The sequence below is a fragment of the Perkinsus marinus genome, assembly GCF_000006405.1.
Source record: "Perkinsus marinus ATCC 50983 genomic scaffold scf_1104296962554, whole genome shotgun sequence".
Lineage (NCBI taxonomy): Eukaryota > Perkinsozoa > Perkinsida > Perkinsidae > Perkinsus > Perkinsus marinus.
Genome location: NW_003205389.1, coordinates 156,695 through 172,624, shown reverse-complemented (window position 1 = coordinate 172,624; position 15,930 = coordinate 156,695). Strand labels below are relative to the sequence as shown.

At 49.9% G+C, this 15,930-nt stretch overlaps 7 protein-coding genes across 7 annotated transcripts in view; 3 read left to right on the top strand and 4 right to left on the bottom strand.

The window, feature by feature from the left end:
- Pmar_PMAR026289 (hypothetical protein) overlaps nt 1-708 on the top strand; it is a gene marked incomplete at both ends in the record, with an annotated part of 934 nt that extends 226 nt beyond the window's left edge. The window contains 2 exons of the mRNA XM_002771751.1: nt 466-589; nt 700-708. Of these exons, the coding sequence (XP_002771797.1) occupies nt 466-589; nt 700-708 (133 nt within the window). The remainder of the gene's footprint in view (nt 1-465; nt 590-699) is intronic.
- A 2,135-nt stretch (nt 709-2,843) lies between these two features.
- On the bottom strand, nt 2,844-4,700 carry Pmar_PMAR026288 (conserved hypothetical protein; the record flags this gene model as incomplete). The annotated part of the gene is made up of 5 exons (XM_002771750.1): nt 2,844-3,614; nt 3,656-3,754; nt 3,810-3,941; nt 3,993-4,310; nt 4,365-4,700. 5 exons carry the CDS (start codon nt 4,698-4,700, stop codon nt 2,844-2,846), a joined length of 1,656 nt encoding a protein of 551 aa, XP_002771796.1.
- Nucleotides 4,701-5,847: 1,147 nt separating this feature from the next.
- Pmar_PMAR026287 (TP53-regulated inhibitor of apoptosis, putative) lies at nt 5,848-6,353 on the bottom strand (the record flags this gene model as incomplete). The annotated part of the gene is made up of 3 exons (XM_002771749.1): nt 5,848-6,010; nt 6,065-6,153; nt 6,225-6,353. 3 exons carry the CDS (start codon nt 6,351-6,353, stop codon nt 5,848-5,850), a joined length of 381 nt encoding a protein of 126 aa, XP_002771795.1.
- Nucleotides 6,354-7,183: 830 nt separating this feature from the next.
- On the bottom strand, nt 7,184-8,576 carry Pmar_PMAR026286 (conserved hypothetical protein; the record flags this gene model as incomplete). Its single annotated transcript, XM_002771748.1, has 3 exons — nt 7,184-7,398; nt 7,446-7,597; nt 7,645-8,576. The coding sequence occupies 3 exons, from the start codon at nt 8,574-8,576 to the stop codon at nt 7,184-7,186; spliced, it is 1,299 nt and encodes a 432-aa protein (XP_002771794.1).
- A 1,111-nt stretch (nt 8,577-9,687) lies between these two features.
- Nucleotides 9,688-12,123, top strand: Pmar_PMAR026285 (hypothetical protein). The gene is made up of 11 exons (XM_002771747.1): nt 9,688-9,872; nt 9,922-9,969; nt 10,017-10,213; nt 10,264-10,414; nt 10,466-10,629; nt 10,697-10,845; nt 10,894-11,087; nt 11,140-11,317; nt 11,369-11,532; nt 11,578-11,801; nt 11,846-12,123. Exons 1-11 carry the CDS (start codon nt 9,729-9,731, stop codon nt 11,973-11,975), a joined length of 1,743 nt encoding a protein of 580 aa, XP_002771793.1. The 5' UTR covers nt 9,688-9,728; the 3' UTR covers nt 11,976-12,123.
- Nucleotides 12,124-12,147: 24 nt separating this feature from the next.
- Nucleotides 12,148-12,418, bottom strand: Pmar_PMAR026284 (hypothetical protein; the record flags this gene model as incomplete). The annotated part of the gene is made up of 2 exons (XM_002771746.1): nt 12,148-12,222; nt 12,254-12,418. The coding sequence occupies 2 exons, from the start codon at nt 12,416-12,418 to the stop codon at nt 12,148-12,150; spliced, it is 240 nt and encodes a 79-aa protein (XP_002771792.1).
- A 536-nt stretch (nt 12,419-12,954) lies between these two features.
- On the top strand, nt 12,955-15,007 carry Pmar_PMAR026283 (Charged multivesicular body protein 4B, putative; the record flags this gene model as incomplete). The annotated part of the gene is made up of 12 exons (XM_002771745.1): nt 12,955-13,047; nt 13,097-13,219; nt 13,270-13,436; nt 13,507-13,583; nt 13,635-13,781; nt 13,829-13,977; nt 14,020-14,103; nt 14,153-14,213; nt 14,267-14,499; nt 14,547-14,609; nt 14,655-14,789; nt 14,876-15,007. The coding sequence occupies 12 exons, from the start codon at nt 12,955-12,957 to the stop codon at nt 15,005-15,007; spliced, it is 1,464 nt and encodes a 487-aa protein (XP_002771791.1).
- Nucleotides 15,008-15,930: the final 923 nt, after the last annotated feature.

Below are 15,930 nucleotides of genomic sequence, written 5' to 3'. Positions count from 1 at the left end.
TTTTCCCGAAACCTCCGCATATAGATCCGGAGGTTTCGGGAAAATTCGCGCCGCGTTTGATCTATCTGATAGACTCCCACGCTTCGTAGTTAAGCCAGAATAATTCTACACGCACGCACGCACGTACAACGCGAAGGTGCCTTTTGCTGCGGTATATGGTCTTCTCGCTTCGCTCGCTCCGCAATTTCTTGAAACATAATAGTCCAGTGATACTTTGTCAGGTCGTCGCAAATCGATCTCCCCAGCCCCAGCAGCCTCGTTAGACAATTGACGAAAAAGTAATCATTTTCAACATATGATTTGAGTTCTGATAGTAGTAGTAGTAGTAGTAGTAGTAGTAGTAGTAGTAGTAGTAGTAGTAGTAGTAGTAGTAGTAGTAGTAGTAGTAGTAGTAGTAGTAGTAGTAGGAGTAGGAGCAGAGTAGGAGCAGAGTAGGAGCAGAGTAGGGCTCAGTGATTTTATAAGGGTCTCGTCGTTACGCCACACGACCGATCCAGCTAGACTGGACCCTATCTTCTTCATGGACGAGGCCGCTCAGAATTTCGATGCTCAATGCCGCCAGAAGAGCTTGTTGCCAGCCATCATTACAGTGGGAGATACGGGAAGCTACGGTAGGGTGGCACGAATTATTTCCTTCCAATTATTTCCTTCCATTTCCTTCGGAAAGATGAAGGAAATTTAGAAAATTCTTTCGAGCAGGAAAAATAGGAAAAATAGGAAAAATAAGGAAAAATAAGGAAAAATAAAGAAAAAGTTTCCGAAACGACCATAAACGGGCACAAAAATCCCAAAAAACAAGAGGTCTCACACCAGGGGATGCCTGGAAAATATGCCTGTGTTAGTGGTCTCGGTTAGACTGAGTATAGGGACACCTTGTTCGCCAGGATGATCAAAGATTTTTGTGGCGAGCGAGAATTCGATTCGCACTTGCACTGGAAGGCCCAGCTTGCGGTTTCGGACTGAAACTTCCGGTTATTGCATGGCACTTCGCAATGCGAAGTTCGCACCATGATCATTTCATTCAAGTGGGAAATGATGCATTCCCACGGCCGCAGGCTCAGACTCTGAGGCTCTGACTGGATCATTAATCGCCGTTACGGACAGACCAAGGTTTGCACCTCGCTTCGCATCGTGATCATTCAGTGTTCCCGTCTGCGTTCCTTGCTGATCTGAGCGCAAAAGTTTTCGACAATCCCCTCATTCGAGAAAAAATAAGACTGTTGCAGCAGGAATACATGACGGGGACGATAGAACAGAGTCAGAAGTGGTGATGGTAACGAAGGAATGCAGACATTAAAGAATCAATCAAGAAATGTTCAACGACGTTGGAAACTTTCCACAAGCGCGCTTGTTCAGCGGCGGAACTTTAGCGCACGCCCTGGCTCCTCCAGTGCGGATATTTCACAAATCTGGTAACGCTTTGGATCAGTTACATCTAATCAAGCTATGAAACATGATCAGTAAGTGCAAATCATTTGCTAGCAGCCTGATCGACAGTGACGCTTTGGCGAAAAAATTTATTTTTCCATACTTTTCCGTATTTTTCCTTCATTTTTCCTTCAAACTTCAAATTTCCTTCCGAAGGAAATAATTTTTCTATTTTTCCTTCCGCGTGCCACCCTAAGCTACGGAGGTGGTGAAGACACAGCTGACTCTGAGCGATCTGCACAGACTCGTTCACATCAAGCAGGGAGGGCCGAAAGCCAAGAGTACAAGCATCTCACCGAGCAGCTCCATGAGCTCCGAGATGATCTCTCAAGTCGCTTGATAGAAATCCCATAGACGCTGGGGATGGGAGAGGTATTGACCAACAAACCTGAAGCCCGAAAACCGACGTCTGGGTTTGGCAATACTGACCAGAGGATGACTCACCGAACTGATGTGAATAAGCTAACCGAGCATTAGTCACAGAGTCAAGTGCCTCATCTCTAGTCCCCCCAACTCGAACCAGCCCGCGTCTGCAGGATTTTGGAGTCCAGCGTACCATGCTATCCGTAGCAATTCATTTCTGACACATATATCCCGCTAATCACTCGTTGTCTCATCGCTGGTCATGAACTAAGCGAATTGTTGGTGGCGGGACTGCGCATCATGGTGATCACGCGAATAAGACGATAAAACGCACCTCAGATCGGCCCAGCGTCCATATTCCACCACCTCGTCGAGTCTGGCACCGCCATTTAGTAACAACCAGCATCCAGTTCGCCTCATACTATGCGTCGTTGACCGTCCTCATCGGATTTTCCGCAGACGGCCGCGATTAGCTCGCATATGCCCTCGCGAAGCCGCGATAGCTCCGTTCTTACACCAACAGCAATTGATATCAGGAGTAGGCCGACAAGGTCGGCGCGGACTCAGTATGCAGCCGACTCGAATACTCCTTGGCGAGCGGCTCGCCAAGGAGGAGCGCCATAGATCAAGAAGTGCATACAAGCATAACATCGGTCATTTACCCGAGATGACTCCCGTTCCGGTTGAGTTCAAGTTGGCACATTCATTGCTTGGCGATCGGTGTGGTGCGCCTTTCTGCGTTATGTAGAATGAGTAGTTCAGCGAAAAAGCTTCAAAACGGTATAGCAGTGGGAGCTCATCTTGATAGTGAACGGTCGTTACACCATAGCTGCTACGGACACTGAACACTTGTACATTGTGGAACCAAAAGCAGTACAGTGTATCAGAACGCTCCAAGCATGTAGATTGCCCATTATGATTCTCTTCGCGTAATTCACTATTTATCAACTAACGATCCGTGTGATATACCACCTGGAAGAGAACTACTGCGCGCAACACTGTGGATGTCATCAGAAAGTCGATATAGCATGCCTCGATATAGCATTCATTGCTCAGCCACCAGCGCTGACCAGTCCATCGCTTGAACCTCTAGTTACTCCACATGACATGTCCAGGTTCCCATCTTGATTGACCTCATGTACTTTGTTGGGGCTTTCTGGCCTGCTGTACCCATCATTGCGGCATGCCGCCTCCCATGATGGCGTCGATGTAGCCGTAAAGCCACCAGCGTAGCGCGAGCCATCATCCACTTCCGTCTGCCCAATATCAGGTAGATACATATCAGATTTTGGCCCACGTGATTTTGAGAAGCCCTCATAGAGCTCGGGGAACTTCGCAACTAGTTTCTTCGCAACTCGATAATTTCTGCCGGCCACGGAATTGCCAGAATGCCCTCCACTGCAGTCGTTGCCGGCATGGTTCTTTTTAGTTTTCAGTATAGCGTGTATAGCAGGCTTTAAATTCTTGACAAGTTCTCCAAACTCGGGGAGGCCTCGATTTTTCATCACTATCAGCAACTTCTGAAGGACGTAGTTACCGTATGTGTCCCACAGGAGTTCTTCCAGCCGTCTGTCTGTGAGAAGCTCCTTTGCAAAATTCCTTGCGAATGCTGATGGTCCGCGTACCAGGAGGAGCTCAACACAGTTGGACGAGTACTTATCCTTGGACAAGGTGACTATCGACGTAGACAGGACCCTGGAGACCTCCGCGAGAGCATTGCAGCCTCGCGTACTGCCAGAGAGCGACGGGCTCTGGAGGATATGTTGAACCGCATAGTTGCCGTACTGGTGTCTGGCCATAACGACGAAGTCCGATACAAATATCTGAGAGGAACTTGAAGCACGAGATCGAGTCACAGCCCTACGTCCAGCAACCTCGAAGTGTAACGACCAACAACAACTGGATGCTCTGTCCACCCCGGTCCGTTGGGATAATGTTGTTGCATATCCGGCATCATTTCAACCTGACACGAGGAAGGAGGTCGTCAAATATGCACCAGCTGTCGTGTGTTCCATCACCCGATCTACAGCGGGACACCTCTCGATAACCTTCTTAGCAGTAATGACACCCCATTGTGAGCAGCTTATTTCGATGAACCAATCCAGGAGGCATTCTAGTAGCCAGCCACTTTGGGCCATCACATCGAGAATCTAACCTCAGTGCATTGCCCATTACCCCCCGAATTCAGACATCCAGCCCACCTTGAGGAGCACATAGCATCCATTAGCATCGATAGCTAGCTCCCTACTACATACTCGGATGGCCCCCAGCAGAGGTAGCTGATTCGATCCGCCATAGCGCACGTTGGCCTCACTAATGAGCCTTTGGATAACACGTGTACCATGCGGATGTATGCATAGATCGAACAAGGCACGGCCTTTGAGGATTTGGGTATTCAGTAGCTGCTCAAATGTAGCCATGTCGCTGACCTCGAGGACAGCCTGTGAGACGTAGTTGCCAATAGAGTGGAAGGAGAGTGGTAAAAATAATGGCACGAGTCGATCGACGACTCGGGAGACCTGAGCAACAGATGAGAATGATGATAATGAACAACATCGAGGAGGTCCTCGTACCTGCGAGGCATTGCGGAAATCAGCACGAAGTGCATCCTGTAAGTAGAGGGATGTGACGTGGTCCTCAGCATAAGCCCGGACCTCTTCATCAGTCAACGCAAGGAAGTCATCAAAGGGGAACTGCCCTATGTTCTTCACCGTAAGCCTATCCAACGAGCCTCGACTGATGCTGGCAGCCAGCAAAGCGGGAGGGAGTTCCGCATAACCTGGCGGTAATGGAGGCAGCGCCAGGCGGAAGGGATGTTCGTATTTGCCATGCTCTGACGGTAGGGCAGGGTACTGAGAAGCAGCAGCAGCAGACGAGGTGGTGGTCTCGTAGATGATAGGGTTGATCATAGGGGAGAGGCAACGTTCCCCTCCTTCTCCCCTTGAGTGCTGCTGAGGCACGTTATGCGGCAATGTCGAACTACCCAAAGCCGTGGCAGTGGAGTAGGATACAGTCGGGGACAACACAGGGGACCGAGGGGATGCCCAAGGATCATAGTACTCCGTTGCTGGTGATGGTACCGAGGGTGGAGGATAGTGTATGTAAGGCCTAAATAAGCATCCCTACCACTATTGCTTCATACGCTCGCGTCTACCCAGGTGGCCCCCACGACTGACTGTAGGAGTAGTCGTCGCCTCGTTCCATGCCCAGGTCTGTGGTTGTCCGTGGTGCGTTGTCCATCGAGTAGGGTATGCTGCCAACAGGCCCAGGATATCTCTGGATAGGGGCTGCCATCTCCACTAGGCCTGTCACAGACGATGACCATACAGAGCTTACTAGAGATTCACCTACGCATGTCGTTCACACTGGAGGAGGATTGGTTTATACTGCTTCCGGTGGTACCAAACCAGGATTGGGAAGGACCACGGTCACCCCATTGGTTAACAGAGTAATCGTAGTGGCTTGCGAGTGAGCCGCTACCGGGAGGCGGGCCCATTGGGAGGAGTGGAGGAGGCATCGCTGGTGGAGGCTGCGGCTCGTAATCTCCCCCTATGCATGCACCCTGTGGTATGGCTATCTACAGTAAAGCCACCATGCATATACAAGCATAAGCAGGCCCAGCTTACTCCAGGTGGCGGGGATGGTGGAGGGGGAGGGGGAGGAGGAGGTGGGGGCATCATCATCCACCCCGAGTCCACAGTTGGCGGCCCGTAGTGTGACGGAGGAGGGGGAGAGCAACAGCTCTCGGCGGCTTGTGGAGCAGTAGTTGACAGGAAACAGTCGCGTGGCGAATTCGCCATGGATTGCGTTCGAGAGTCGTAAAGTGGTCACCCGTAGGCAACTCCAAAGACTGGTGTAGAAGAACACCTAGTGAGGGGGCTATAATCGCATGTCTATATGTCCCTTGTCATCCTGAGCACCCAGTCCAAGTGCGCACTGCTAATTGACAACACCACGAGCCTTAGTGGCTAATGGTGACTGAACGCAGCAAGCGGGGGATAGGTAGGAATCATTAAGACGCTAAGGGCAGAAGTAGAGTATCGTTAATCGTTATCGTTAATCGTTACCCTCATCAGAGTCAGCTGGTTTGTCTGGACCAAACATGCATAGGTGTCCGAGGCCTCGAGCTTCCATATCCTCCACTAGACATGCACGGTACTCCTCAAAGTACTCGTCGCAAGAGAGAGCTAGGTCCCCTCGAAGGAATGCATGCCGGTACCTGACCTCACAGTATGATGATGTGGCGAAGGAGTGGTATGAGTGGCATACACACCAATTATTGAAGCATTGGTCGTATCGATCCTTAAGATGCTTACACGACTGAATGGCCTGCTTATGAGCGTCTGCCACTTGCCGACCATCCTATAGGGAAACGGGTTTCTTCCAAATCATTTCTAGATCCTTACAGAGGTTGCTACAAAGCGCGATATTACATCGGGGTCGACTTCAGGTGATGATGTCGGTTCATCCTTTGGTACTGCAGGCATCTCCTTGCTACTGCCACTGCTCTTGGTCTCAGACGAAACATCACTATCTTTCTTGGCTCCCCATAACCAGCCCATTGTCAGGAGGTAAACTACCGAGGGGACCACTCACCACTCTGAGAAACCCATTCAGCTCAAGACAGTGAGAATTGAGAGCGGGAAACACGACAAATATGGTACCAATATAACTCTATCGTTGCGGACATCAAAGAGGAAATATATATGAATACAGGCATGACTAGTAGTACGTTTGACATTATGTGCCGAGCGTTCGAGCTCCTCCTTACATTGAGCCACCACAAAGATGAGCCCGTTAGATAGACTATTGTGACTGGTACTTTCCTCCTCTGCTTCATCCTATGTGTTATCCAATCACCAGTACCCCCCTGGAGGAAGATTTGAGGATACTCTAATGCTGCAATATCCAGATGGGACGGGTTACTGGGATAAGACAATGCTGGGCTAATCTCATCAACGCCACCGTCCACCAGCTCGGCAACATCGGATATTCCCGAGCCTAGCATTCCGACCAACTCCATCTGGCCGCGAAACCCATCTAGTTTCGATCAGATCCTCTACCTCATGTTACCCATTGAAGTGAGTAAGACCAACCTCTGTACAGCTAGTCTCGGCGATATAACCGGAGTCAGTTGCCGTACTACCGTTATATATTTGGCACGGCTTTCCTGGGGCTTAACTATCCTTATCGTTGTGATACTGAGGCACGCATTCACAGACAGCTTGGCTGTTCTCTCTCTCGCGAGCTCAGTCACTCGACAACGTCGTTTCTGCCACTGTCGATGCAGAGTGGGACCCAATCAGCCCCAGAGTCTCTGGGCCAGAGATTCGGAGGAAGACAGACTGAACGAGAAGTTCTAGGGACAACTCGAGTGACAATGTCAACAAAACTAATCAGGAAGAACGGCGAAACTGAGTTGAGTGATGATAGCAGGGACTGGCATAAGCCAATCAATGGCTCGACTGTTACCTCCGACTATGGCAGAAGGAGGCGTTCTGTCTGGGGCGATTGAGCACTCATATTCATGCGGGACCTGGGAGATACCTTCCTCTCTGCTGGTGAGGCGACTAGAGGTACCGATAGAGGCACTAGACTCGGTGAAACCTGAAGGAACGTAAGACGCTCAGGACATCATCGTCGATGTACTTCACTTACCCTTGTTTTAGTGCCAAGCCCGAAAGGTAGCCTCACAGCTTGGTCATAGACCAATTGGCCGTATACGAGTAGCACAAACCCGACAGCTTGAACCCAGGAGTACTTAGTGAGGGGCTCACCCAATCCATTCCCAGGGGCTGCATAGTACCTACAAACCAGACGGAATAAGAACTAAGCAGGAGGAGTTCGAACTACATGAGCACTGATACCAACCAGATGACGATGGTCCTTGAAGCATCCAGGAAGGTATGATGCATAGCCGAAGCCTCTGCGGTAACCATGACGCCGCATATGTTGAAGACGAGAATCGAGACGATGAAACCCAGTGTACAGATAAGCAACGTCGGGGAGTTGGACAGCATCACGAAAGAGTCCTCTGTGTTCTCCATAACATTGCCTACGTCAGATCCTGGGAGATGCTGTAGTGCCGGCACGAAGACTAGGCACATGAGAAGTGTTCCCCAGAAGCCCTCTAGCCCTACTAAAGCCATTGGGGCTACATCGTTCGGGGGCTTGAGAAGGAACTCCTCCAGGACGTACTGTGCAGCACACACAACTTGTCCTGCTATTATGATGAAGATACCGAGAAGCATCAACGGCAGGCTCACGACTTGGGTCTGCTGCTCACGCGAAGAGAGGGAGGACACTCCGACCAAGACGAGAGCAGTTAAGCAGAGGAAGACTCCCACCCAATGATGACGATACATCTTACGCCCGAGGAAAAGCACCGAGAATAGCGCAGAGAAGAGAAGTATACTGCCCTTGAGCATTTGGTATACGGAGACAGGGGTGTAGACCAGACCGATAGCTTGTAGGGAGGATCCTAGTAGATCGAATATCGAAGGGATGCATACCGTGAAACACATACGGAGACCGATATTGGAGGATCCACTTTCAGGCAGAGTGCTGGAAGGTCTCTTATCATTTTTCTGGCGTAGACAATAGTACATGGGCAGCGCTAGGAGCATGGCAACAAACATGACCAAGCTCATGTACCACGGTTTCTGGAAGAAATGGGTCGTGCCGTCGATACCGATACCACTACTCTGAAACATCATTTTCTCTATAATAGAGTTTGCGGACCCAGCCAATAGCCCTATACCAAATATGTAGGAGAAAGCCACCATTAATGGGACTGGAAAACGAGGTGTGACCTGACATAACTATAGCGCACTGTACAACACAACAGTATTGCACTAGTAAAGGGAGAAGTGCACAATCAACACATCCACCAAACACTAACACAGACATGCAACAAGAAGGTATGTAGAGCATCCTTTTCCCAGTGACCATAGTTATAAAATAGGCACATGTGAAGGGTCGTCGTTGTTGTTGTTGTTGAGCTCAGACCTAATGGGTACACAGTCGTTATGGTAGTATAATTAACGATACCACACCAAGGCGTTTAAGGTCTATTTCGCTCCTAGTAAAGCTCTCCGCCTGGGGCAACTATGCCACGATCACGATATATCCTAGTACAATCAATTCCCACACACGGGACAACTATGCCATGATCACGAGATACATCCTAGTACAATCAATTCCCACACACGGGACAACTATGCCATGATCACGAGATATGCTCAAGTACAATAAATTCCTCGAAGCGGGGCAACTATGCCACGATCTCGAAGAATGGTAAAGTATAATCAATTTTCTCAAGCGGGGCAACTATGCCACGATCTCGAGGGATGCTCAAGCACAATAAACTCGTTAAGCGGGGCAACTATGCCACGATCCCGAGATATACTCAAGTACGATGAGTTCCTTGAAGCGGGGCAACTATGCCACGATCCCGAGATATACTCAAGTACGATGAGTTCCTTGAAGCGGGGCAACTATGCCACGATCCCGAGATATACTCAAGTACGATGAGTTCCTTGAAGCGGGGCAACTATGCCACGATCCCGAGATATACTCAAGTACGATGAGTTCCTTGAAGCGGGGCAACTATGCCACGCTCCCGAGATGTGCTTTGGTCTCGATCACGCTGACCAACCTATTCACAAGGGAAGGATTGATCCAATTGATTATTAAGGGAAGCCAACCGACGAGCCTTAAGGCAGTGATGATGCTCCCTAACCTTCGCGAAGAAGCCACGTCACAGAAGTTCTTTTATGGAAGAGCGGCGTCTGCCGTCACCTTGCACGCACGTGCATTAAAAAGCGCGCGCCCGATTTCCGGGCATCATGCGCTGACGATCGCGCGCAACAAGTCTACTATCAGCAGCCATATCGCTAATAGTTATAGAGGGTACGTCCCCTCCATATTTGATTATTATGAGTGGTCCTGATGATACCACTGATGGAGGGAAATGGGATGCTCTGTGGAAAGGTGGCCAAGGTCTCGCTACAGCCTTACAGAGCCAATCGAAGGACGTTGCTGCCAAGTTACAGGTCCAGGCCCACGACCTGGCCAACCAAGTACTACAAGGAAGCCATATCCCTTCCTTCTCTAGTTGCTATCCCCTAGGTATCCTCAACGGAGTGGGGAGGTAAAGTGACCACGGCAGTCCAACAGGTGAAAGGACCGGTAGTAGTAGTGGTTATCAATCGCGGTGTTGACAGGCAGCTGAGGGTCTCCATCGAGACTATCGTAAGGTCGCAGCAACGGTCCTGCCTACCGAGAAGCCCCCGAAGAGGAACATCAACATGAAGCTTGCTTCTCGGATATTTCTAATACCCTTCCCTGAGAAGAATAGGGTCTCCTCGATTGCCGCGGCGTTCCCGGGCGATTGCAAGATTTTCAACATGTCAGAACGAAAGTAGGCCCTAGATGGATCCGAGTTGTAATCAGCCCATGATCGACTTCTAGGTACGACCCTTCAGAGGTGTTCCCAACCATAGAAACCTCAGTGGTAGACATAGTCTTCCCTGGGCTTCCGTATCCCCCTCTCGTCAAGACTGCTGAGATATGCCTTCAAGTCGAAGAGTGGCTCCGTGGAGATCCAACGCGATGTGTTGCGGTAGTAGAAGTACCGGGACTGCTTACTCTACGTATTTACCTCCCTCCTTAGTTGCACTGTATTCCTAGTGGGTTGCCTACTCGTACGGCTGTAGTATCGGCATGCTTACTGTTTTGGCTCTTCCCTGCCGACTACAGCCATCCATTGGATGCGGTGCCCAGGGTATGCAAGTCCCTACCATTGAAAGAAGAGGACCTGTTGCCGAGCCAGAGACGGTAATAGCATTCTGCATGTCTCTGGTGGACTCCACGAAAGTCTAGTTATGCTTTATGCCTTTGATAGGTATCTCTCTCACTTCTACCGCTGCATCTGCAGCCGTAGTATTAGTGACGAGGACAGCTCCGACTCGGGGGGAGATTATCTAACCCCCTTGCCAGTCAGCATGAATATCGTCAAGGTTGTTGTGAAGGCTAATGATGATTGCGATAGCGGTACTAATAGTCGCTGGTGTTGTCCATGATATTGTTACCTGCTTCTAGATAGCACACCTCTGGCCAACCCTACCTCTAAGGTGGGATGGAGGCCGTATCTAGACCTATGGCAGCAGGGACGAAAGCTCTATTCAAGTTGGGAACCTGTGGGAGATGACTCAGCACCGGCTAAGAAGTCCAGAGTCGATGAGCCCATCCTTACCTTCACAATACCCAATGGTGGTATTCCTATCAGCGAGGATGTACTACTATTAGAGATAGCTCAGCGTACTGTCGAGTATTTTCGTCTCGCAGGTCATCCTCAGACTACGGACTTATCCTGGACCTCACACTGTGTTCCGTGTCCCCCTACCTTCCCCAGGGGTTCTCTATCATGACCAAGCTACGTGTATATCGCTTACCCGAGCCGATATCGATGGAGGTGTACTATCGGAATTCGTGGATGATGTTGAAGTGTTCCTCTCCTTTGAGGGTAATAGTATCCTAGAGTTACTTGTAGGATAGCGGTCTTCTCTGAATTAAGATACGCATGTCGACGAGGAGAGTCCAGCTATTCGGAACGCTCGGCAAGTTCTTGCCGATTGCCGGACCAAGTTCAGACGTCATTACACAGAGGACGTCACTAAAGGTCGTAGTAGCAGTAGAAGCAGTAATAGCAAAGGGAATAGCAAGTCTAGTCGGAAAGAGGTAGGGAACGATAATAGATGGTGTCGAAAAGTCAACTTATGTCAGAGGAAGTCCTCGGGAGATTCTCACAAGCGCAGGCATAAGGCTGCTGTCAGCTGCGAGAAGCATAGTCCTGTGCTTACCAAGGCCGTCGAGCCTGCGATGAGCACTCAGGCCAAGGATACTGAGCTTACTCCGAGTGCTGCTACTGTGGGCACTCAAAGCGTGAATGATATATCAATACCTCTGGGGTCACCAGTGGATGATGTAGAATTGGGCCTTGATGACTTGTAATAGGGGTTGCCTTGGAGTAGAGAGGTAGTGTGGTGATTAGGTATGGCTTAACGGAAGTAGATGAGTATACGGCATGGGATGCCCGAGGGGGCTCCCCTCAACAGGATGATGAATCACGACGATGTTGCGGTCCGGCTGATAGTCCCCCTATATTTACGGGGAAGGGATGACACTTGATATGAACTGCTATCAACAACGTCCTCGTCATCATCATGATCATTTTCTTTATCATTTGTCTCATCTTCGGGTGATGCCCTGGCCCCCCCCCCATCTGCTGTTGTCCTCTTGCCACCACTGCTTAGTTGAACGCTCGAGGTTATTGAGATAGTGATGAATGTCTTATCACACCGACTTGCGTTCATCAGTTGTCAAGAAACATCCGTCTGGGGTATCCGGTCGCTCCTTATCATACCTTACCTGGTAAGGCTTACTACCTGCATTATATCACCGTCATGGTCCCATGAGCGTGACTGTTGCATGTCTCTATTCCCGGTGTCCAGAGGAAGGCTGGTCGCTTACCAAGGAAAGGAGGGGCAATTTCCGAAGCATCATTATCAATGATGATGCCATTGATAATGGCCTCAGCAGAGGAGGTTAGCAAGGGAGGGAACATTTCTGTGAAGGATGGTGAGGCTTCTATGCTTCATCTGTTCGTAGTCACCGACAGGGTGATATGAAGTCGATAGAAAGCTGTAGTTGAAGGCCAACGAGGACTCTTCACTGAGGGTGATGTCGTGTGGACGTCTGGAGATGGGTAAGCATCACGCTGGGAAGAGTTCAGAAGGCTGGATGTATCTTATAGAGCTTATTAAGGCAGTTGTTGGGCCCATCGTGACCAGGTGGGACAGGCGGAAGAGGGTTAATGAGTATACACCATATTTGAGTATTATAGCGGTAGCATTGTGCTTGGGAATTTAATAGATGGTCCTGTGTGTTAGTACTGAAGGGTTTTATGCCGCTTTCGAGGATCAACAGCAGCCTGGTCTGCCCTGGAACTGCGCCGTTCTACCCCACAGATCAGCGTAAACTGCAATGGGTTCGTCTTATCATGGCTTAGTGCATGTTGAGTTATTACAGTTCCTCGTTGGCTCGCTCATGCTCCGTTATAGGGGCTTCCCCTTTCACAGAACTAGTCCTAGTGTGGCATCAATGTCGATGAGCAGGGAGCCCAGTAGCAGCGTCTGCCTTCCTCTGCCCTTACGACAGGAGCTCGAGCTCGACAACAACTTCAACCAATCACGAGTGCGGTGGTATACCCAGGTCCTCTTTAGAGGGGAGGCCGTTTGGTCAGGTATGTAGCACATACAATGGTCATGACAATGAAGCGTATAAAGTGAAGTACTGGTCTGATCTAATCTCAACGGTTTTACAATATGAAGGAGGTGTAGCGACGACATGCACAGAGGTGCGGAAGGTAGGTCTCCCCCTGATGAGGTAGTAGTAGGAGGAGGAGCCTTCCTTTAGTGGTGGGCCCGGCATGTGAACCCTCGGCAAGCCCTGCCGAGTCTGCCTGCCATCATAGCGGAGTCAAACGAGATATTGACCGAGACACAGACAGCTAGAGAGTATGCAGATCTATGGTCTCAACCGGCAGTAACAGCAGTAGCAGGAGCCGCTGAGAACAACGCGGGGTGAGCTTCGTGATAGAGGCCTTGGCTCTAGCGCGTCCTAGGCGAACTGTAGCGAGTCTGTAGTTTTTAGGTCAGGACTGATCACCAAAATGGCAGCCATCGTCCGAGGACTGATCTGGAGCAGCGATAGTACAGCTGATGAAAAGGGTAGCACTCTGGATACTCATGTCTGGTGCCGACTATTCTTGTTAATGCTAGACGTAGGAGATGATACCGTACTGTTATCGAGACGGCAACTATCCCAGCTAACGGCCAGAGTGTTGAGGAGGACCTCTGCTGCTCACGACAATTCGGTCTTAACACTGCAAGAGTTCGATCACATTGTGGAGGAGGAACTAACGAGCAGTACGCTGACTGTGTGGCCTCCGGTCTACTTCTGTTGGACCTCTCAGTGAGAGCCACTTCGGTTGGATTCGGGCTCAGTGTCCCAGCCTGTGGAAAGGCAAAGGAGGCTGTTTTAGCGTACATGGCGTCGGTCGGGAAGGCATCAGTGTTCTGTGATACTGTGGGTACGACCTCGGGGATGTTGCGGGGTGTGAAGGTAGTCACAAGCTCGGTCGCAAAGCTCCCAACTCGATAGTAGGTGGGCAGCCCTACAGCAGCAGGCCCTGTCGATAAGGCACATCTGGTCCATAGAATAGCCTTGGGCAGAATCGACTCCATGGAGGTGACCATTCTGGTGACCTTTGAGCCGTTTGCAGTAGGGCACATGTCAGGAGTCTCTCACAGCTGCATGGTCTAAGGCTGACAGTCGGGCTCGAGAACACCTTCGTGCTGGTGAGTAGCATTGGTGATCCTCGCTAATGTCACGGTAGTCCTGTCCCTGGTAGGTCGCAAGCCTTTAGCGTTGCAAGCATTGAAGGAACGGTCTCTACTGCAGGGCCGACTAGACGAGCTAGGTAAATATCGTCTTCAGCTCCAGAGCACTAGTAAGGCCTTGGCTGTGAGGAGGAAGAAGCAGCCTATAGCAACTCTGTCAGGCGGGTTCACAGCAACAGCTGAAATACAGAGTATAGTGGTTGAGGCTCTTTCGGCAAGCACGATGATGGCAAAGGAACAGAAAGTCAGTTGTTATCTACGATAGTATTCTGGAGTGATGCTCTGGCTTAGGTCGACTTGGAACACGTTGATAAGCTAGCCGAGGATATGCAGGAAGTGAGAGAAGACATAGAAGTGAGCTCTACCCGATAGACTGTATCTATGAGGGATTCCCTCCAGCTGGTGTCGGATGCCATAGCGGCGATGTCTCTGAATGGTGGTGCTGCAGTAGAACAGGATCCCGACCTGCAGGCTGAGCTCGATAAGCTCATGGACGAGCAACAGGATATTGACGTGATTGCTGTTAAGGAGCAGGTGGGTGGGCAACAGGAGGCTCTACGACGATGTGGAGCATCACGAGGAGTGTCTGCATTGGTTTTCCATATTGCATCGTTGGTCAGGTTGCAGCAGCACCGTCTGTCCCGACAGATGTCGTAGGAGGGGAGCCGGTGAAAACTATCTTTTCCGAAGACTCGAAAGCTAACAGCACAGCGAGTTCCCCTTCAAGATTGATGATGTCCGAACCAGTGTAGCATCGTGTAGCATAGTTCTCACTCTACTGTTGATGTTGCCGAGTTGAAGTCGTTAAGGTGAGGTGAGTCGCTGCTGCGCCGCGCGTTAATATTCACCATAGTGCCACATGGGTTGCAACCATTGTGTGGGCATGCGCCAACGATCGGACATATCATCGTGTCCATCAAAATTACGTAGCGTCAAGGAGAGCGCCCTTAGAGAGAAGCAGCAAAGAATGACATTCCTCAACATGCTCGAAGCCATGATGTGGTATCATGACTCAACACTGACTAGCACTGCTGTCATAGCCAAGAAGGAGAGGAGTCCTATGTCCGATTCGACACCCCAGTTCTGTTCAATACAAGCGGTGTTGTCTCGAGTGTTGCTGGAGCAGGAATATGATGGAAAGCATATGCATATACACCCCTCCACATATTCTTAGCATAACCGGTTTTTCGACTCGTGTACAGCCACCACAACGAGTATCATCTTGCGGCTCAGGGAGGTATGTACTTATGCTTTACCTGATATGACCTCCAAGTTTCAGGGCCTAACTCTTCGTAGTTAGTGAGAAGTCGAAGACCGGTAAAACGTTTTCTCCACATATTCTTAGCATACACGTGTTAAAACTGCGCCTCAAAATACCAACTTTTACTCGGGGAGTATATCTATAACTCCGCTCCTGATCCAAATATGAGAGTGAAACATGGAAGGATACCATTATGAGCGATTCTCTTTCTGTTGATGTATAGCATTAGATCAGGAGCGGAGTTATAGATATACTCCCCGAGTAAAAGTTGGTATTTTGAGGCGCAGTTTTAACACGTGTATGCTAAGAATATGTGGAGAAAACGTTTTACCGGTCTTCGACTTCTCACTAACTACGAAGAGTTAGGCCCTGAAACTTGGAGGTCATATCAGGTAAAGCATAAGTACATACCTC